The following is a 23,465-nucleotide window of genomic DNA, read 5'->3' on the forward strand; positions in this document are numbered from 1 at the left end:
TTGGCTCATCGGTCGATTGTGAAGCATTTTGAACTGCACTAGCCTTTATGGAATCTGCTCTACAAATAAAGTTGGATTATTCATGTCAGCAGCTGACACTTCCCAGCAGGATGTATCTGTGAGCCTCTTCCAATAAGTAGCATAAACATTTATATTGACTCTGTTTTGATAAATAACTGTAGCTCATTAGAGTTATTACACTGTTGTAAAATGATTGATTGCATATGACTGAAATCCAGTTGGACACAAGATGTTACTGCCCGACTCTAAATACCATCATTGTGCAAATGTGCATGCACTCAATTGGCCACAAGAGGGCACTTTTTGGCTTAAAGTGACTCATTCTACAATGCATACTGTTATCTGATGAAGGCTGCCATAATACATCTTACATGGATACTTCTCTAATCAGACTTTACACACAGTAAGTGAGGAGGTGAACTAACATAGAAGTCAGGGTGTGTGGTATTTGACTTCTGTAAAGCTGAAGGGTTTTATTTCTGAACAGTCAGTCGAGAGGAGAGGATATGTTATTGCTGAAAGGTGTCACACTAATAAACAACCATGTGATTCCCACTGGATTGATTCTCCAGCACTGAAATATATTATTTCCTGCTTTAATGATAATATATTGCACTACATGTTAAAAAGCCTTGTGTAAAATTAGTGGAGTGTATGGATGCTGCAACAAAGTTAGTCCATCAGTGTCATGCCGGTTTATTTGAGCTATGGCTTGGCAAACACAGGCCTATACAGTGAAGGTTCTTAACAGAGATTTGCCGTTGAGCTAATATTTTTGTAATCAATATTAATGAAAGCAAAATATAGCAGAGCAAACATTCTGAGGGTGCTAGACAAATTACATTTTAACATGTGGTCATCCTCAAAAAAATACTAACTTTGACATCACAAGGAAAACACATACAGAACGCTGGTGAAACAAGAGGCCCAATAAACTGATCCTGTAAGAAAGAATCAATGAAACTACCCTCAGAAAAATGCTATAGGGCTGCAACAGCAACCAAGAACTTAGAGAAAAGGCTTTCACATCAAATGCAATAACTTTGTAACCATCATAACCATCATTCCCATTAGAGCCACTTTATTTAAAATTGCAAAAATAGGGCTTGAAAAAAATCAGCCATGTTTAGGGGACTGATATTAATAAGTGTGTACAATTTGGTTCAGCTCCAAATAAAAACCTAGTGAATTTAAATGTGTTTTAAGGGGACTGTTGGTCCTTGGTGGACATATGCACGCTACTGAGGGCCATTGTATTAATATATGTGATCTACTGTGATATGTGTGTTTAACCAACTTGTAAAGCCAAAGGCAAATTACCACATCTGGGAGCAATGAAGTTAATAACAACGATAATGATAATTGTTATAGGAGTAGCAGTAAACTTAATACGTTTTTTGATAATGTGACAGCAGATAAAACACGTACTGCACAGAAAGCACGTGCACAGTAAGCACGTGCACTTACATCTTCAGAGTCCTACAGGTTTATTGGATGTTGCCATGGTTACATCTCATCCAGCTGAAGGTGTCACAGCCGCTCGAGCCGCTGGGAGCTGTCCACATGCTGTGGTGCTGAAACTCAGAGGAGACAAACACACGGAGCTGCTCTCAGGCCCTGAACACACCTGGTGTTCACCATAGATGTATATAAACATGTGGTTCATGAGATCCGATCACGACAGACCACATTCGGAGGTGGTCTGGGCCTCGTGTGTCTGTGACCTGGGACGATATGACCTGTGTGATATGAAGGACTTCCTGACGTCCTCTGCAGTTTCACTATGAACCGAAGCTATATTTTGTCTTCCCGTTGATTTGTTTGTAATCACTAGCACAATGTATCAACACTGATCACCACATAATGATCGATACTTTCATTAAATTGTTAAAATCTTTATTCCCAGAGCCTCTCTCTCTCGCAACATCGGACACAAATAATATGACATGGTCATCGTGAGCAGGGGGTGGGGGTATGAGATCCTATCTGAGGTCCCATCACGAAAGCCGTGTGGGGCTACAGGTGTGAATGCAGGCCTTAAGAGCTTCACAACAAGCTCATGTAAATACCAGGTGTGTGTATACGGGGCCTGACCTGTGTCCCTGCGGGAGCTAAATTCTGATGCTACGGTTAAATTGACCCATTAAATCAACCGCCCCCACATGACTCGCACTGTGACAAATCACCCGGGTGACAAATAACTTGGACACGTCTATCAACTCGATCTTTTTCTACTATGTAGAGAGAGGTTTTTCTCACTCTTAATAATGCTGTGGATTCCTGATCATCCATGTGTTGTTAATAAAGCGATTTTTTGAACAACATGGCGGAGGAGATGAGCATCGAGGGCGACTGTGGCTCTGCAGGGACAGACTCGTTTCCCGAGAAGGATTACGAGTGTAAAATATGCTACAACTACTTTGACCTGGACCTCCACATCCCCAAACTGCTGGGCTGCTCCCACACATTCTGTAGGGAGTGCCTGGACGTGCTGCACTCCCAGGGGGGTCGAAGATGGAGGATCGAATGCCCCGTGTGTCGCTACCGGGCTCCGGTGCCGGAGTACCGGGTGCATAACCTCCCCAACAACACCGCGGTAACCGAGGCTCTCCCGCTGAAAGAGTGTGGGACCCCAGACTTTCATCCCACGTGTGCATCCGTCTCCTCTGCAGCAGCCTCCACTGAGGGCGAAGACAGCTGTCATACGTGTGAGCAAGTGGTGTTCAGGACGGGCTGCGTGTGCGCCATCTTCTCCGTCCTGTCCACGGTGGTGCTGTTGTTCCTGGGCCTCATCTTTGTGCAGAACTTCAATAATAGCGTCTCACAGCTCGGCCCAGTTTGTCTCTTCGTCTCAAGCCTCCTCGCCCTGTTCTCGCTCATCCTCACGTGGCTGACGTACCTGTTGAAGCACCGACCTGAAACTAGAGCCAGCAACTTCGGTTCCCTCAGCTTCAACCTAACGTGATCGTCCGGCTGCTGAGCTGAACTCAACTCAGCCGTATGAGAGTGTGAATTTATATATATATATAAACATATATATATATATATATATATATTTATTGACAATGTGCTTTGACATCCTTATGCCTCTGTCTGATAAACGACTCACTGACAAAACACTGACCTTTGTGGGCAGGTTTCATTCAAAATAAAGTTTTATGTGACAATATAATATATCACATATTATACAATTTAAAAACGTGTCAGCAACATATGTTCGCCTATACACAGGATTTCTTTACGAAGTCTTAAATCCAATCATCTGAATTTTAGGCCACAAAATGTCTTTAGACCGAGCTTGATTGTGAAGATAACATTACATTCATGAAGCAGCATTCATTTTTGTCTCACTATAATGTGAACTTGTGTTGATCACACTGTAACAAAACAACACATGGAACCAATAACCACTAATGTGAGTCCAGTCACACTTTTTTTGGTACTAGACTGAACTTAAGTACTGTATCTGTCCATACTCCTAAGATTTTCCTCCGTATGATGTAAATTTGGATGTTTTCACAGAAGGCATTCTGACATGTGACAGGATGAAGAGAACACGTGTAAATAATCAAATGAATGATGAAGGCTGCTGCTTTGGTCTCAGGGACCTGGTTTTGTGCAGGCTGGCTCACTCTCACACTGTTATGACTCTCAGTGCCGAGAATAGAACAGGAACCTTATTGCTTCTCTACCACGACAAGTCAAAATATCCCCTGAAATGTTCTGCTTTGATCTAAACTGATATATAGCCCATAAAACATTTCAACTATATCTACAGCACATGCAGTTGAGCAAATCCCTCTTCCAATTTAAATCCATTTACATTAAAACAAGACTGAAAGCTAAGGCATTGGTGGAAGTAACAGGTTTTCTACTTCTTTACCCCATTTGGAACCATATATAAATCCACTAGATCCTGATTTTTTATTGCGAATTGCATGTAATTAGACACACTTATCGATACCAAACCCCTAAGATTCACACTTTTTTTTAAATGACCTATTTCACCATGTTTAAGACAGTGAAAACTAATTCTGGGATCTGCAGCCTGACTGCAATCTGCATCAAACTATATCTGCTTCTTCCCTGACACATCCTTCCACCATCTTTTGTGGTAATCAGTCAAGTAGTTTTTGTGTAATCTTGCTTAAAAACCAACAAACCAACCAATCGACAGGGATGAAAACATCGGTGGAGGTTATAAGGGGCAGGATAAAACATGTATACTGTTTACATAATTACCAGTGATTAAATTATGTAAATTCAAAACATAAAAAATGTAATAGAAAAATAAGAGATGAAAACATGACGACCTCCTCGGTGGCAGTAATAAAAGTAAACTATAGAGAACAAGTTGAAGTATTGATTCCTTAACATAAATATGTGAGTTTCTTACAGAATTACCTTTTATATATAACTTTGTTATTCTTTATTTTCAAGCCCTTTGAAGGCACATTTGCAATTTTGAGAAATGTGATTGTGTATAAAAGGGATGCCTACGCTTACTCTGACAACCTAAAATCATCAATCAAGAGGCATGCTAATGTTTCCATTAGCAGTCACAGGTTGGAATAATAGAAAGACAGCTCATTAGAGCAGTATCCTCCCCTCCTCTCCTCCCACATTTATCTGTTGCACTGAAACAAGATACCAATTTCCGAAGGTGCTCAGAGGCTACCATGTGAGCAGATTCAGATATATGCATGTATGTGTCCGGCTGTTGGTTTGTAACATAATTATTATAATTTTCCTTTGCTCCCACCATCTCTAAAGACAAGGCCCATTTTGCCAATGACAAGACCTTTTTCTTTTTCTACCTCATAGCCACCTTTGTGTTATTACACTGACTCCCCGCCGTGGTGCAGATCAGCAGGGGATCCTGGGCCAATGACCCTGAGGGGACATGAGCCTTCACAAGATGAGAGAAATAACTTTGGGGTAGGGGGCCAAAATAAGTAGTGTTTTATAGGAGTGAGACTATGGAAGTGCAGATGACCTCCTAGGGGTCTTAAACCATCTTATGGGCTTAAGTTTGCTTTTCCAGGTCGTATAAAGTGCAAGAAGATATAAACTCCACTAACGACTTGGCCATGCCTCTCGATGGTGTAGGGTTACAGTGACGCATGGAATAATATAATGCTTAATTGTGTTTTTTCTGATTTGTTTGATGTAGATTAAGCTGCAAATACACATTCCTCCTCACCCGTCATGGCACATGTTTAGGAAACAAACTCTCTACAGTATTTGGGTTATTAGATCAGTTATGATTCATTAAGATGTCTACATTTCTTTAAGGTATTTGCAGAATCCTGACAACACAGCAGGCATTTATCTCGGCTTGGTGTTGTTTTAAGAGGCGACACTGGTCTCAGGAGTCAAAATCCATCTCTTTCAGCTCAATCAAAGGGACTCCTTCATTTGGTCATCCAGTCGGTGAGTAATGCCACTTAAATGCCACCGTGACAAAAGCTTGGGAAGAAGAAAAAAAGGAGGGGTGGCAGGCTTCCACTGGGAGCCGTAGGCAACACTGTGTCTGGGGCAGAGGGCTTCATTTCACAGTGACTGCAGGGCTTAAAGTTAAAGATTACTTTGAAATCTGCATCCCCTTATCATCCAACTCTCCTGCTACATCCCACCTTCCCTCCTCCCTGCAGCCGTCACTCCCAGAAAAAATAAGAAGCTCTCACCACAGAGCAGGAGATGAGTTGGGGAGCAGATCCTCTTTGATGACAGAGAAGGATCCTTTTGTTCCCTAATCCCCTCACAACCCCTTACCCCCTCCCACCCTGTGAGTCCAACTGGACGACGAGAGGCTACATATCAGTCAGAGGCTCAAACGTTATTAGTTTACTTTAAAATATTTGAATGTAAAAGCGACGTCTTATAGTAACAGCTCAGATATTTCATTTACTTTTATTAAATTTGGTCTTGCAAGACTTAAAACAGCAAGAACTTCGGATAAACATATCAGTGGTACAATAAGTCACATGACACTGGTCAGTGGTTGTCATAGGTGGATCCTCAGTGGAACAGCCATTAGCCATGGTGAACACTGTCACAAACAAAAAACAGAGTCACACAGAAGCAGAGAGTTCCAGGAAACATTTCGTCCCCTTCCTGTGTCTGGCCTTTAAGTGTTTCCAAAGTGTGTCTCTGAGTCATTATCGGATTGGACGCACGTATTTCACAGAGCAGATGAAAGTGTTCCTCTTGCTCTTAACATCTGCCCTCTGATGGTCGAGTCCCATCAAGATGACCCCAAAGACACGGCCTGAGGCGAGCGATTATCACCAAGCTGTATGCTCACTTCTGGACTCGGTCATGTGATGACATAAATGTGTGTATGTGCTCACCCAGGCGTGGAGGAGAAGAGGACACCAATTTGTGTGCGTGTATTTGTCAGAATACGTGTGTACTAGACATATGGCCTAACAAGCATGCAAACACCCCCAAAGAGCAGCGAGAAAGGATCAGTGTCTCGGGTCAAAGTGCCAAACACGGCTTACCTAGCCATTTCCCTTTCATCATATTCAAGCTCAAAGAACACAACCCTCTGTCCTTACAACTCAAGTACACACACTGAAGAAGTGCAGGGAATTCATGAAAGAATGCACACTGACTCCCTCTGGTGTATAAAAGTGAGATTGCAAATCTAAATCAAACCATGCACTTTATTTGTCCACAGCCTTATTTTTGGTGAAATAGATGGAAGTGTGTGTGTGTGTGTGTGTGTGTGTGTGTGTGTGTGTGTTTGTGTGTGTGCGCGCGCGCGTGCATGCAGGTGGAGAGCTAAACCAAAAGAGCCCCAAGATTATGAGTCAAATAGTAGAGGAAGGGAAAAAATATTGAGAAAAAACAGAAATAACAACAATAAGAGAAAGAGACTTTTTTTCCCCCTCTTACAAATTTCTTTCCTTTTTTTTTAATCTTCTTTTCCCGTCCGCTTTCTTTTTTTTAATCAGAGGAGTCCAGGCAGAGGGATCTTGCAGTTTCCCATGTTAGCTGATTTTCTGTGTTGACTGTTATATCCTTGTTTTTGTTTTAATATTATGTTTTTCCAGATTTATAGTCTCAGCTCTAAAGTAGCTTCAAAATAATATTTTGTTTTCCTATGCTTTTTGATGATTAAAGGCCAAAACACAACAGTAAACAAAGAGGTATTTCAGTGTTCAATTTCTTGGTCAAAGCACTGCTGACATCAGCAGTTCTTGGTAGCTTCATTTTTAAGTGGTGTAGATGAATCATCAAACTACGCAGCACCAAGTCACTGGTGCATTCTGCCTAATGAGGTCTGTTTTTCAAATGGCCACCAGTTACTGTCATGGGACCAGATTATATTGATTTTCAACACCAGAACTGTGACCAATCGACAAATTGTTCAAAGAGGCTCTATGAGGGATGGTGTCAGATGATTGCAGTCTATGGAACTTATTTTTGTCAATGTATGTATTTATCAATCAATCTTTTGTTTGTTTAAATTAAGTCATCATCCTATGTTGACACATATAAATGAGGCAGCGCAACTGGGGTATAAGAGAAACAAAGGGACAACTGAGGGAGCACAGGGTACAAAACTATGGGCTGACTATACTGATTAGACAGAGAGTTGGTAAGAAAAAATCCAGAATTATCCAGAAAACAAACCAGCAGCAGTGTAGTTTCCTCTAATCTCCACCTGAATCAGTTACTGTTGTTAAATATGAGTGAACTACAAAAATTTTAATAATATATGACTGTAAAAAGAAAACAGCACGACAGAACACTTTTAATTTAACCATAATTAATAACATGTTTTAAGAAAAAATAGGTGCAGAATTTTGCAATTTCTAACAGAAATACACAAATTATTATATAAGACAAGTTGCAAAAGACCAATCTCCACTGGATGAGTCGGCAAAACTGTGATTTAATAAAATTCACTTGCAAGAGTTTGGGTTCCAAATTAGCAGCTTTAACACGGCAATCTTACGCAGAAACTTTGTGCTGTGAGTGAGCTTATACCTAAGATGCTGAAACATCATTATGAAGCAGAATTTGTGAAGGAGTGCCTAAAGTGGAACAGTTTTCACAAGGCAAATTCAAATTGTGCATTTTGTACAAACACTCAAACAGTCTGCATTTACTCTGAGGAACTGAAAGTCTGTGGTGTGCAAAACTTATTTTGTTGGCATTTGTTGAGATGTGTGTGTCATTCTATGTTGATCTGTGATATCTCAGACGGTAAACTTTTTTTAAACTGTTCACTGACATTTAAAAGGTTGAAATTCTGAAAATGAATGAATATTTGGTCTTTATAATCAGGACTGATGTTGTTTAAAATAACTTCTGACCGAAAAATAAACTAATCTGAATGCATGATATTACTTATGGCAGTTTTCTGTGGCAGCCATTTTTATCCTTAAAGGGTTAGTTCACCCAAAAAGGAAAATTCACTTGTGCCATATATGCACACGAAAGTGAACACAGCTCTGAGCTGAGGATAAGAGAGGACATTTAGGATAAAAACATGTAATGACGCAGTTTTGAGTCAAATTTAAATGTCCTGGCTTACAGACACCACAGGAGCAGTAAGGAGGCATTGTATGTGTCTTTTCTGTTGTTGTTTTTTAAGTTTGAAGAATTGATCCCCAGTTATTCAATAATATTGGATTTAGCTAACACACTTGGAGACTCCTAAAGTGTTTTGTGGACTCAAACATTTCACCCACCTCTCCATCAGCATAGCAGTGAGTAGATGAGTGAATTTTAGTTTCTAGGTGAATTATCCCTTTCAGTGTTGTAGCTGCAAAGAATTGTGGGGCGTCATTTTCTCCTTACTTTTCACAAAGGACGGTGTAATGTTTCCTATGCTACAGGAGATGACTTAGGAAGCACTGAAGTTCCTTTCCTTACCCTTTAGAGAGCAGCTCTGATTGTTATGGCGGCCGCTGGAATACTTCCGGGTCATTTCACTCAGTCAGGGGGTTTCCCTGAGCAAAATGCACTTTCTGAGCGCAGCCATGGTCTCGTCGGTGGACGATGACCACAGACTGTAAATGGCCACAGGCTGTTCATGACGGAACAACCGACAGACTGCTCCTCCGTCTGTGACCGCGAGTAACCCCACTGACGTCCCCGCTGCTGCAAGCACGCGCCACCACCGGCGCTCCAATCGCTGACGGAGCGTGGTCGTGACGTCACACAGCAGCTTCCGGGCTGGCAGCAGTGTTCCCGGCGATGCTCAGATTTTGAGGTTTCACCAGTTTTAGACCCGTTTTGTCTTGAAATGGAACAACGTGTTTGATTCCCAACAAAACACGCCGCGTCTGAAAGATGATATCAGTGTAGAATAAGAAGGTCCCAGTCGCCGGGATACAGTGACGCGCTCCGGTGGCTCCTCGGCTCAGACGTAGCGAAGGAGAAAGGAGGTGAGAGAATGTGTTGCTCTGCAGATGTTGATGAGAGCGGCTGATTGTTAGCCACCGGCTAGCTCTGCAGCGAGCTACGTCTCCTTTACTGCGCCACACGTCCCTCAGCAATATCACGTACCTTCAGCGCGTTTACCCCCCCAATTGTGTTTTTATGAATGAATAGATTTTACGACCTCATTAGTGGCTCATGCAGTGGATGCAGCGGTTAACTTCGAAGCTAAGTGTTAGCTCAACCTGCTGTGCGAGCCGCTAGCTTGTCTGTGAACTGTCCGCTAGCTTACTAATCTTCATGCTGCTTCTCTGGCCTCTGTTATAGCCTCGTGTACTCTCTTTGTTATTATGATTCACCTTATCACATTTGATAATCACCACTCATGGCATCAATGCACCATCTGCAGGTTATCAGCATTTCGTAAACTGATCAGATGCCGGTAGCTACTATCTCAGATATGGACACAGATCAAATCGTCGATGTGACAGAGATGCTGGCATCAGAAGAACAGAGGGAATGTGAAGCATGTGGACATTTATCTGATTTGACTGTGTGTACGTTGGGCTGGAGCAAAGAAGAAGGGACATTTACTAATTTAACAGATGCATGCATGCACTAAATCTTCATTACAGTAGAATACTTTGGACTAAGCGTTTGGAGAGAGATTGTACTCAAGCATCATCCTGATCTCCTGTGATGATCAGTCAATACTCTACTTTACAACACAGGCATTACTTTTGTATAGATGGATAACTCATGGGCTGCAAACCTGGAAATTGGGATGCTTTTTGAAAATGATCTGTGGTGTTGGTAGTATATATAAATATGTTAGCTGAAGACGCTGTCATTGATTCATCCATACACCTTGGTAAAATTGCTTTTTGGATCCTATTACTCTTTATATGGTTGTACTAGCTGCAAAATGTAGTTTTCTCTGATTGAACATACCTCAATGTGTGTGTGTTTGATATGGCTGTTACTACTAAAAAACAAATAGGGTGAATGTCAGCTTTATAGTATGATAAATATACAATGGGGGTGGATTTAAATTTACAGTAACATTTTCATGATGATGAGCTGTAAAGCAGCATATTAATTTCAAATGAGCCTTTATCTTTCATTCTCTTTTTATTGCCTCACAAGAATTAAACTGGAACAACAAAGAGAAAAACTGAAATACCAACCACTCTAATGAGACGGAGAAAAAATATATCAACACTTTTGCTAAAAATCATAATGCTCCAGGGAACATTATTGTTGAAATAAGAGATAAGCAAAGAACACACAACTGAACTTGTATTACAGGTATCAAACTCAAGACTGCCCAGGTGACATCTGTGAGTGATCGCTCAGCCCAAACGCGACCAAACCGGGGCAGTTGGTTGTGACAGGCTGCAAAACAGGTTCACCCCTCCCCAAGTTAAACCAGTGATGCATCTTGTCTTTAGAATAATTCAGGATTCCAGATCCAGCCTCAGCTTTGTTTGGAGGAGAGGGAGCAGACAATGTGCATTCTAACTTTTAACAAAAATGAACACAGAAAAAAAGATAGATCTAATTGGCTTTTTTTATCTCGTAACACTGTATACACCTACATTGTGATTATTGATTTGAGAAGAAGTACCGTGTAGTAATTTCTTCAGGGTCTGCAGTTAACTGTCATGTTAACTGTCCAGATGAGGAAGCACTTGCATCAACATCCATGTGCGCTCAAGCAAGTGCTGCATTTGTGTCGTGTAGGAACAAACTGACCCCTACAATGTAAGATTGTCATTGTCCTTAACGGAAGCACAGGGGCGCAGTGCAGGTGACACATTAACTGAAGTTAGTGCTTACACACACACACACACACACACACACACACACACACACACACACACCTCTGTTTACCAAGGGATTGTAGCATGTTAGACACATTAAATAGTTACAAATTTGTTTAAATAAACAAGAACTCCTATAGACGTTGTGGAACGTGCTGCTATATCTGTAAAATTACTGAGTAATAGTTAGGTTGTGTCTTGTAGCTTGTGTTTGCATGTGGCCATGAGCTGCCCACCTCTGGGGTCAGTGTCAGATTCTTCTCACTGCTGTTACTTCAGCTGGCCAGGATTTATGCTAACCTCCCACGTGACCTCAGGCCCTCTCCTTCTAAGCTGCAGAATGAGTCACTGCTGATACTTTGAACGTGTTCCCATTCCGTGGCTGCAGGGCTACACTGTGCCGTTTACACCTAAGGATGCACTAGAAATAGCTGAGATAGTCTGAGAGGATCCAACTTTATTTGTTTGTTTCTTTTCGTTTAGCCAAACAACTAAGAGCAGTGATGATTCGAGCTCTTTTGCAAGACTGTTTTCCAGGTTTTGATCAGTGCACGTCTCCTCAGGAGGTGACAGTTTGTAGAAGAGGAGCAGGGAGAGGTTTTTACTTATAGCTTAGAGGTTGCCATGGCTCCGCTTCTGAATGATTTGGTATTGGAGGTTGTTAGACAACCTGTTCCAAGTCAAACAGCTCAACAAGTATGTTCACTTCCTTTTGTTTCAAATTCATTTCAAGTTCTCACAAAAGGCCTGAAGCAGTTTCCACTGTCAAAGAGTGTTAAATTGACTCAAGGGCTTTAGTCCTCACAACTTCTAAAAGAAATTAGTAAAATAAATGATAGTGATAATCGTTAATACGGTTTTTTTTAAAGGGCAGCACTTCTTGATTTTAGCCTTGATTCTTTTCAGTGAAAAGTAACACCAACGTTTGTGTCTTGTTCACCTTGACCTGACAGATATACAGCCAGAAGAGACCACCCTGAAGGATGCACTTATTATTTTCTAATAACTTTGTTTAATAGTAGAAAAAAATCCTGGCACTTGATTTTTTCTATTTCTTTGTTGCTTTTTTGTCTTTATGAAATGCATCCATATACATTCTCTAAACATCCAAGATTTCATGTTGTGTTGCAGGTCTGGTTGTCCTGCTGCACAGAAGAATCTCCGCCTGCAACCTTCACCGTCAGCAGCAAGTAAATACCTTACAGAGCAGTGACAAGTGCGTCATCATTGCGCTCCTGGTTTGATTCCCCTCCAGCAAGGACTTCATCTGTGAAGATGAAGTTAAAGGAGGACATGAACCCCCTGCTACTGCAGGTGTTCCGCTCTGTTGTCTGGGTCTACTCTGTCATCACCTTTATTCCCTGGTACTTCTTCTCCGGAGCAGGCAGTAATTTGAAACAGGCACGCCGCATAAAGGCGCTCTCAGTGAGCAATCACCCAGCGGGTCCCTACAGGGCCATCAACAGTCAAGAGAAGCTGGTAGCATGGCTGCACCCTGGGGTGGACACCCTGGATAAAGTGTTTGAATACGCTGCAAAGAGGTTTCCACAGAGAGACTGTCTGGGCACCAGGGAGGTTCTCAGTGAGGAGGACGAGATCCAGCGTAATGGGAAGGTCTTCAAGAAGGTGAGAAACATCACCCTGTCCCTTGTACTCAGAAACAAATTCATTATGCTTTTAAATGTTGTCAGGAACAAGAAAGCAGTAAAGTCCCATCAGTCATTTTATTTTTGTAAAACTGTTCAGGTTGATCTGTGTTACTGCAGGAAGTTTGTTTGTGTCTGTGAGGCTGACAACACAGCCCACCGCTGTGCACAGTTTGAGGAATGAAGGTGGAAGAGCAGCAGCGTTATCGCTCCTTTGTTTCACACCTGACAGCTTCCTCATTAACAACTGCAATGCTGCTAAAGCCCTGCAGATGGTGCTGAAAGACTGCACATCAGTAAAGATGATATGACCGATGACAACATCAGATTATTGCCAGTTATCTCTTACCTGCCACTCTGTGTTACTTTTTACATACTGTAATGCGAAGTAGTGCCGTATTAATTCCACCAACATCTTGAATCTCTTAAACACCGTTCAAATATATCTATTTATAAAAGTGTTGAAGAGAGAAAATGCTCTGAAGCGACCCAGGCAGATATTTTCCCATTGTATAATCTAGCATGTGGAGATATTCCTGATAATTACACATACCTTTGCATGTAGGTAATTCTGGGCAACTACAACTGGCTGTCATACGAGGAAGCCTACCAGGCAGCAAAGTGTTTTGGCAGTGGCCTTGCGTCTCTTGGCCAGAAGCCTCAGTGTAAGATCGCCATCTTCTGTGAGACCAGAGCAGAGTGGGTGGTGGCAGCACAAGCCTGCTTCATGTACAATTTCCCACGTGAGTCCCAGGAAGTCAAACTTGTGTATTCAGACATTCTCCGATCTACACTGAAGCACTTGAGCTGACTAAACTGGATTGTAATTTGACAGTTGTGACGCTGTACGCCACCCTTGGACCCACGGCTATCGCCCACGGCCTGAATGAGACAGAGGTGACACATATCATCACAAGCAAAGACCTGCTTCATAGCCGACTTAAGGTAATGCTTTACTATCTCCCATCGTGTCAAACAAGCACTTTAAATACACCGAAATGGCCCTGACTGATTTTTTAATTATGTGAATTGGTATTCAACAAAAGCTCAGTTCTGATTGCATAACTACTTTTCTTTCTTACTCCTACTCCTCCTCTTCCTCCTCCTCCTCCATCCAACATACATTCAACCTTTACACCCCAGGCCATACTGTGTGATGTGCCGAGGCTGCAGTACGTCATTGTAGTGGACAGTAAACCCACAAGCTGGCCAGACATCCCCAGAGGCATCATGGTCTACAACATGGATGCTGTGAAGGAGATGGGATCCAAGCCTGACAATAGTGAGTGTTCGTGCAGCGGGATTAAAAAGGTTTCTAATTTTGTCGGGGGAAATTGAAGTACTCTGATGGAGGCTTTGGAGGCTTAATACAACGGCAACACCCCCATGTGTGATTGGAGTGAATTGCTGTGTAAGTAAGTGGTCAAGCATGATAATGATCAACTTTTTAGGAAAATGAGGAATAACAGAAATTGTCTGCAGTGTATCACTTGAGCCATGTTTATACTTTTCCTCTTATTTGATAAAGAAAACAATCGTAGAGCTTGTAGACATTTCTGTTTCATTGTATGATTTCATACTAGTCAAGCAAAACAAACATATTTCCTGAAATTTTATAAACTAAATATAGAGTAAATAATTAATCATTTGTTATAATATATAATAAACAGCTAAAATGTGTTAACATGGTGCATTTCCTCACTAACCATCACCCCCTCTTGTCTTCTGTCTCTTAAGTGGCTGTCGAGCACAGACAGCCGCAATCCTCGGACATCGCTGTCATAATGTACACCAGCGGCTCCACAGGCATCCCCAAGGGTGTCATGATCTCCCATGGCAACATTATTGCTGGTATCACTGGCATGGCTGAGAGAATTCCTAACCTCAAGTATGCAAATATAAATTTTGTTTTGACACTTTGTTTCTTTCTCCTGTTTTCTGCAACTCTCTGAATTTACATTTAAATATCAGGCTCATTCTCTTTTTCCTCAATGTTTTGCCACTGAAACACACACTCAAGTCTTTCCTCACATGCTTCTCTTACCATTCATTCACTCTTTGCATCACATACTCTATGTTTTTGCTTTTGTCTATATTGTAAATTAAGCTGCTTGTTATTTCTGTGCTGGCAGTGAGACAGACACCTACATTGGCTACCTGCCGTTGGCCCATGTTTTAGAGCTCAGCGCTGAACTGGTGTGCATCTCTCATGGCTGTCGCATCGGTTACTCCTCCCCTCAGACTCTGGCCGACCAGGTCAGTATTTGAACACACCCACACACACCTTGTGTTGCTGCAGTCAGTATCATATGTCTCTCCTGGATGCATTACACATATATTTTACTTGGACTCAGCTCTTCTGTATCTGAGGCTAAGATAGAAATTATAATTTGTGCATTTTCTTAGACTCAAGTTTCTCCCTTCGTAAAACATCCTTAGATTCTCGCTGAATTTGTGGACCTTTAAAAGGTCTCCCTTGACTTCCGCTCCTTGTCTTTAACAACCATTCCAGGCATAATCCATTCAACATGCCTATGGTTTCTTTAAGAGCTTTGTGTGGTCAGACAGCGGCCACTACAGCTCTACATCAGCAAGAACTGACAATTGTCTTCTTTGTTTTCCACAGTCCACAAAGATAAAGAAGGGCAGTAAAGGAGATACCAGTGTGCTAAAACCTACTCTCATGGCTGCTGTACCAGTAAGTCTCCTAATCACTGCACAAACCCAGTCTGACTGACATTACCTGTCATTATTAAAGTCACACCTTTTAGAAAAATGTCAACAAATGAGAGCCCGGGCTTTGACTGTGAGTTTTGCCGCCTTGTGTGTGCAGGAGATCATGGACCGGATCTACAAGAATGTGATGACCAAAGTGGAGGAGATGAGCAAGTTCCAGAAGACGCTCTTTGTGCTGGCTTACAACTACAAGATGGAGCAGATCTCTAAAGGCTACAGCACGCCTCTCTGTGACAGGTAACACACAAACTATTCCTGAGTCTTCAGCAATGCCCCCTTCATTTTTCATTACGTCTCTTGTTATACAGCACCGAACGTAAACCTCCGTTTCTACATAATAATCATAACCTAGTGCAAATTCATCATATAACCCTAAATGTCAACGAGCCTCTATAAAAAGTGTGTAATGATATTGATTCCGATATTGTGTGAGACTCATTATCTGGATGCTATGAAGAATGGCCTTTTCAGTCTTTGTGGTGCTGTTACAGTCTCTTCCACCTCTCGCTCATCTTCATGCTCTGTATTTTTGTCTTCATCCCTCTCTGCCTCTGCAGTCTGGTTTTTAAACGGGTGCGTTCGCTGTTGGGAGGCAACACGCGGGTGCTACTGTCTGGCGGAGCGCCGCTCTCAGCTGCCACACAGCGCTTTATGAACATCTGCCTGTGCTGCCCTGTGGGGCAGGGCTACGGCCTGACGGAGACCTGTGGAGCCGGCACTATCAGCGAGGGTACGATGGATGGAAGGGAGAGGACGTGAAAATAATTTGTATCTATATTTATCGTGCTAATTCAGGTATCTTTGCTGGTGTTTTTCAGTTTGGGACTACAGCACAGGACGGGTTGGTGCTCCACTCATTTGTTCAGAGATCACACTTAAGGACTGGCATGAGGGTGAGTCCAATCTCAAAAATCAAACCAAGCTTGAAAGCAACTAGAAGTGGCCCAACAGTCTCCGGATGAAACCACATTTAAACTCACTAGATCCAGAATTCTATTTGGATCTGCACCAAATCGCACACACTCATAAATATCAGTCCTATAAACATGTCTGATTTTTTTTTTCATCAAGACCAATGAATTATAGAGAAATCAATGAAAATGTTGAAAAATAAAAAAAATCGTGGAATTGCCTTTTGATCCAGATCCAGACTAAAAGTTAATGGATTCTTCCTTTGATCATGACCCACCCCTGCACAAAATGTCATGGAATTCATTTAGAAGTTTTTGCATAATCTTTCTTACAAACCAACAAACATACCCTCCTTGGCTGAGGGAACAAACACACCAATAAGTTCTTTTCTTTTTCCTCTAGGTGGTTACTTCAGCACAGATAAGCCCAACCCACGGGGAGAAATCTTGATCGGCGGGCCCAATGTAACGATGGGTTACTACAAAAACGAAGTCAAGAATCGTGAGGACTTTTTCGTGGATAAGAATGGCCAGAGATGGTTCTGCACTGGAGACATTGGGGAGTTCCACTCGGACGGATGCCTCAAGATCATCGGTAAGAAATCCACAAAGCAGTGTATAATGCATGTGTGTTGTCGCTGATGTTTATGTTTGAAATGTTGACCGTCTCCTCCTATAGATCGTAAAAAGGACCTGGTGAAGTTGCAGGCAGGCGAGTACGTGTCTCTAGGGAAAGTGGAGGCTGTGTTGAAGAACTGCCCTCTCATTGACAACATCTGTGCCTATGCTAACAGGTAAAATTCTGCACTCGCTCTCCTTTAATTTGCTCAAAATGACTTTTGACTTCACACACGCCCTGTAACAACAAACATTTAAGAGTCATCAGTTCTTTTTTTCCTCCTTTTTTCAGTGACCACTCGTATGTGATCAGCTTTGTGGTGCCGAACCACAAGCAGCTAATGGCACTGGCGGAGCAGATGCAGGTGCAGGGCACGTGGGAGGAGCTCTGCAACAACTCACAGATGGAGAAAGAGGTCCTTCACATCATTACTGAAGCTGCTATCTCAGGTAGGAAAAACAAATCTGAGCTCAGAGAGAAAACACCAGATTTGGGAAGACAGCATCTCTTGCCTTGTGCCAGACTTTGCACTAGTGTCACGCTGTAACTGTCAATCTCAGATTCTGATTTGTTACTTTCTTCCCTTCGCCCTGACCAGCAAAACTGGAGCGATTTGAGATCCCCAAGAAGATCCGGCTGAGTTCTGAGCCCTGGACACCAGAGACTGGCTTGGTCACCGATGCGTTCAAACTGAAACGCAAGGAGATCAAAACGCATTACCTGGAAGACATTGAGAGGATGTACGGTGGAAAATAACACACTCCAAACCACACACAAACACACTCACACATACCCAAGGAACTCAAAGGCCTCTACCAGGACAACATGGAGCTGTAAGTTAGATACAGGTAACACACACACATTAATACAGACGCAAAGAGCGTCTCATACACCTCTTCATCCTCGGCTTCCCTGCGACCAGCTTTGATCAAAAGAGGGGACTTTGTTCTTGAATCCGACTAAATGCTTTCTGTGACGACCAAAAGGCAAGAAGGTCCCCCGCAGACAACGGAACCAGCCAGACACTAACGATGCAACGCACTCACCACTACTCTTTGATGGATTTTTTGTTTTAGCCCCTTCGAGTTGCTATGACAACTGAGGCGGCACACAAAGTCTGATGTCTGCATGACTCGGAGCAAAACAAATGTCAGGCTAGACGAATCTGGATCAGTGTCAGAACCCCCCTCCCTCATATCTCTGTTGCTTCTCTTCCTCCCCCTTCGCATGGTGGTGGACTTGCAGTGCAGACACCTGGCAGGAGACATGAATAGAAGGATCCCTCCTGGACTTTGAATTCATGTTCAGGTTGGAGTCTATGCAGGGATCTCTATCATCTTATTTTTTTTCATAGATATATATGTGTTGCTATGTTTCCCTCAAGTTTGGTTTTCAGTTTTGAAACCTATTTGATTTAGTTGGGTTTTTTTGTATGTGAGGAATCTGTGTTGTAAAGCCATGAGAGATTGAGCAATGAAGATGTTTTTAAATACTTTTTTCAAGCTGTTATTCTATTATTTTATTATTATTAAGTGTTTATTTTATCATTCCTATTTTTTGGTTGACATATTCTTTATGCTTATTTTATTTTAAAGAACTTTGTATGCAAGCTTTCTTTCTCCCTTTATTTTCTCATGTCCCAAAGTTTGTACATTTGAGTTTGTGTTTACTGACTTGACTCCAGTCCTCAATCCCCTCTGATCTCAACCTTTGCGGCAGAGTTTTTTTCAATTCCTACACTTTCTGACCAAATTTAATTTTTCTCCATATTGGAACAGTGCCTCCTACTGGATGCCTGTGTCTTTTTGGCTATTTTCTTGGCATCGTTGATCCCCTTCAGACCTTTGGGTATCAATTTGGGTGTTGAGCAAAGGGGTGAATGCAGCCAAACGTGTCCTCAACACATTCTCAGATCCAATCGCTCAAAACACGTTTGCAAGAGTTCACAAAGCATTCTTTTCGCTGTATTAATGCCAATGCATGCTGGGCCACATATGAAGGACCACCCGGCGTCTACTCAGCTGACGTCCTCTGACGAGCTACAGTTTCATGATCTATCAAATATATTTTTATGCTTCTCAATGATCATACTCAGCCCCTCGTGACTTCACTCTCTCACTCGCTGAGGCACACACAAAAATTGTCATCGGACGATTGTGTAAACATAAACTGGGTAAAAACAGCCTGATTTGTCTTTGGGAACAGAAATGACACATGTTTATTTGCACATAGAGTAGGGAGGGAGATTTGATCACAGGAGTCATGTTCAGGACTCATTTTAAAGTCGGGTGTGAACAGGCGTGTGATCAGATCTCTCAAGACAGATGTTGATTCCAGGTGTGTACAGGGGGATTGATCTACAGTAGCCCTGCAGCAGCAACTAATGACCAATGCCTCGTATGGATGTCTCTAATGAGGGAACCCAGCCCACTACAGAAAAATCGCTGGTGTAACCGTACATGTTACTCCTCTTGCCATAGGTCTATTACTTTTATCCCTTTTTTTAAACTTCTGAATATGATATACAAAATGAATGTGCAATATTTATACACAAAATGTAAACTGTGTAGGAAGGATAGTAATGCACAGACAACAGCCCCTCCATTGTGTATGAATGTCTAGGCCTGTTACTGTCCACCTCAGTGCATCGTGGGAAGTCTGTAGGAAAAAAATAAGCCGAGGAATAGTTAAGATGAGAACGGTAGAGAGACACTGATAAAGAAGTCTAGATGTAGCCCGTTTATAAGTACCATGCTGAAAGATGTGATATTTTTTTTTTTTACATGAAACTTGTAAGGTGAAAGATTTTAACTTTTTGGCATTGTAGAAATTGCATGATGAAATGTGTGCAACTGTACCAAAGCACCTAAATATATATTTGAGAGAGAGAAGCCGGAGAACAGCGCTCCCAAGGAATCCCTCACTCCTTTAATTAATCGCGAGCAGACGCTGACTTGACTTCACCGAGTGCAAATAACGTTTCTCTATCTCCAAATTAGTTTATGTGTATGATACCTTTCGTGCAATGTATATAAGAAGCTCTTAGATTCTGTTAACTGCCATTTATTTGAACCCACCTATAACGGGCACATTGATTACTGTAGGTTTTTCAGATTGGTAGTGAAATGGCGGCATAAATACAAACTTGCTTCAGCATCTTTTTGTTTTCTTTAGGTTTATGGACACAAGGTTAAACTGTGTTCGGCCAGTGGTCAACATCTTTCTTTCAGCTCTTTCTCTCAATGCAAATCCTGTTTTGCTTTTACTGAGGACAAATGGCAGGACACACTGTAGGTATTGCCTATAAAACACTCTTACTTAAATATCTACGAGCTTAAGACACACGAGTTATTTTAGCATGTAGAAATTTGAAGATACCCTCATCAAACTGTTTTTGTAAATAACATCTCTCTCCTGACGTTTCAGTGAAAAGTCAGATTACTGTGCTGTTTGCTGCTCTTTCCTCTGCCCAACCAGAGGCGGCTAGTTGCCTTCAGACACACGTGAGCTATCTCCAGGTGTTTTAAAGAATGTGAAGCACTCCCTGAATTCCGTGGATAGCACACACACGCTGTGTCCAACTATCTACACATCCATTTGAACTAACGGCAAAGCAAAGACAGTGGGGGGGTGGGGTGTGAAGATGAATTTCACGTCTCCTGTTGTTTTCATTTGCAATGTAAATATTTCTAGAGGGGGTGGGGGATTGATGATCAAACTACCAATAACTGTACAGGTGTAAAGCCTCCTATTGACATATTTAATAATCTTTGTTACTGACAAAAGCTTGGAGTCTCCTCCTCATTTTTTGTGGTGAAGCAGCCCAGCGAGTCGGGCTATTGCAAGTGTCTCCTTCTTTATTTATTTGTGATTTGGCCTTGGAAATTATGTAATGAAATAAACTAAAAGGTTTGTGTTGTAATCTCTCTCTCTGAATATGTTGAACACCTGAACGCAGCTTGTGAAGCATAACGTGTGACTGGTACGATCAGCGGCTTGATTAGAATCATCCTGAAACCAGAGTTTCTATGGCAACAAAGGCAAACGTGTGTGTGTGTGTGTGTTTGAGTGAATGTGGTTTGTGAAAGACTTGTGCCAAACAGAACATGCAGTTCTGGGAGTCAACCTTCAATCACAGCTTATAAACAAAGGGCCTTTTTCTTTATTTCCCTTTCAGACAGAGTCAGAGTTGAAAGATATTGAATCACGTGTGTAGTTGGTTTATTAAAGCTTGTCCTTCTTCTCTGTACACGTACACCTGCTGCTGCATCCTGCTGCTTTATGAATATAAGTCTGTGCAGCAGGTCGGCACAATGTCCACTAATCAATTCACTAAGGATCAAACCTAAGCTTACATCAATATCTGGCTTCAGGTAATGGTTATTTTTAGTATCAGCTAATAGTCTGGGTTTGACATATTTGAATTTTTTATTTTAGCAACAGTCCAAACTCCAAATATATTAATTATACTATCACTGAAGATGGAGGAAAATCCACAAATATTCTTGAACCAGATCATTTCTTTACACCTTACACCTTCTCTGATTATCCAATTAGAATCTAGTGGTCAAAGGTCACGGCCACTCTGACCTCATGAAATACATTTTTGATCACAACTCAAGAAGTCATGCGGTAGTTATGAACAAATTATTAACAAATGTCTAATAGGATAAAATGATGGAAGTGATGAGGGTCAAAGGTAAACATCACTGCCTTTTCAGGCCAATGTTTAATAAAACACAGGAACAGAAAAGATCATATTTCAGCAACTAGGTAAAGGAATAAAACCATGAAGTGGTAACAATTCTTTTCCCCCCTGATGATTGACTAATCAGATAATGAGATCATTGCTTCAGCTCTAATCTGCAGCAGAAAATCTGCAGGCAAATAAATGAGGCTATTATTTCATATTTCATGTAGAAACAATATAAACCTGTCTTTGTTTCCAGTTTGATTCATTTAATTTGTTGTGTCTTACTCTGCCTCCTAGTTTTGAGCTTTTCTCAAACAATGAATCCAAATAAGTAGAATTCAATTAATTAAAATGACACTATATGTGAAGTTCACTGAGCCATATAAATCTTGTAATATAATTAGAATGAAATTAGAACTGAAGATTTGATTTATCGGAGAAGGAAAAGCAGTTCTCTCGTTCTGCTTCATTTATGTCGACAAATCCCGGGAGGAAAAGCAATCCGTCACAATATGGGTGGTTAAAAATCTGCTTCTGTGTTTTTTTTAAAAATAAAACAGTCACTGCAAGACCACAGAGAGACGAGCGATTCTCTCCCAACCCCTCCTCTCCTCTACTCCCTCCATCTAACCTTATGGGACTAGTGGGTGAGTCAGAGGCATAATGCTCCCTTCATTAGCCCACTGATTCTGACACACACACACACACACACACACACACACATAACAGAGTGGCTTTACAAGCACCACCAAGCAGGAAACACTGAAGGACATCCTCCATATGGTATCAATGTGATTTGTGTGTATGTGTGTGTGCGTTTGTCCTTGTCTTCTCTTTACTCTCTTAACTCTTTCAACTATTCTCTCTCTCTCTCTCTCTTGGCTCACTCTTCCTGTTGAGTTATGACTCAGAAGTGCGCAAAAAACTTTTATCCGTGTTTGTGATTTATGCGAACACCCCAGCGCCAGCCAATAAGCCAAATTGGAGTTTGCCCAAGGATGAGCTGAGCCGAGCTGAACTGGAGCTGCCTCATAACTCTGGAGAGGGTTTGACCCCTCATTTCAGCCCTAACCCTAACCCTGGCTGCAACCCTAACCCTAATTGCAACCCTAACCCTAACCCTAACCCTCATTTCAGCCCTAACCCTATTCACCATAGGGTGAATAACTCTGTGCTGCTTGCTTGAAACGTGCTGAAATTTGGTGTGGGTGCGTGGCTGTCTCCCCTTTACTATCCGTGAAATGCCCAAGTCTCTATGACGTTCAGAACAAAAGTTATTCAAAAATATTGTGTACTTTTTTGTTGAGATTTGGTGGTTTGACCCCTTCCGGAGGTCGTAGAAGCTCGGGGATGGAACCAATAGATCGGGCATCCCCACATTAGTTCAGATGGAACCAACTTCCAAGTCTCTATGACCTTCAGAACAAAAGTTATTCAAGAATATCTTGATCTCCAATGGGTTTTCATCCCCAACCCTAACCCTAACCCTGGCTGCAACCCTAACCCTAATTGCAACCCTAACCCTAGCCCTAACTCTCATTTCAGCCCTAACCCTATTCACCATAGGGTGAATAACTCTGTGCTGCTTGCTCGAAACGTGCTGAAATTTGGTGTGGG

At 41.9% G+C, this 23,465-nt stretch overlaps 2 protein-coding genes across 2 annotated transcripts; both read left to right on the forward strand.

Moving 5' to 3' along the window:
- The first annotated feature begins 250 nt into the window (after positions 1-250).
- LOC109641968 (RING finger protein 228-like) lies at positions 251-5,755 on the forward strand. Its single transcript, XM_069511875.1, has one exon. The coding sequence runs from the start codon at positions 2,345-2,347 to the stop codon at positions 2,984-2,986; it is 642 nt and encodes a 213-aa protein (XP_069367976.1). The 5' UTR covers positions 251-2,344; the 3' UTR covers positions 2,987-5,755.
- Positions 5,756-9,193: 3,438 nt separating this feature from the next.
- acsl3b (acyl-CoA synthetase long chain family member 3b) lies at positions 9,194-21,077 on the forward strand. The gene is made up of 15 exons (XM_020109008.2): positions 9,194-9,428; positions 12,375-12,869; positions 13,455-13,632; positions 13,725-13,834; positions 14,033-14,171; positions 14,627-14,777; positions 15,022-15,145; positions 15,516-15,587; positions 15,723-15,862; positions 16,183-16,355; positions 16,444-16,518; positions 16,940-17,131; positions 17,216-17,330; positions 17,447-17,604; positions 17,754-21,077. Exons 2-15 carry the CDS (start codon positions 12,519-12,521, stop codon positions 17,909-17,911), a joined length of 2,136 nt encoding a protein of 711 aa, XP_019964567.2. The 5' UTR covers positions 9,194-9,428; positions 12,375-12,518; the 3' UTR covers positions 17,912-21,077.
- Positions 21,078-23,465: the final 2,388 nt, after the last annotated feature.

The sequence above is a fragment of the Paralichthys olivaceus genome, chromosome 16, assembly GCF_024713975.1.
Source record: "Paralichthys olivaceus isolate ysfri-2021 chromosome 16, ASM2471397v2, whole genome shotgun sequence".
Classification (NCBI taxonomy): Eukaryota; Metazoa; Chordata; class Actinopteri; order Pleuronectiformes; family Paralichthyidae; genus Paralichthys; species Paralichthys olivaceus.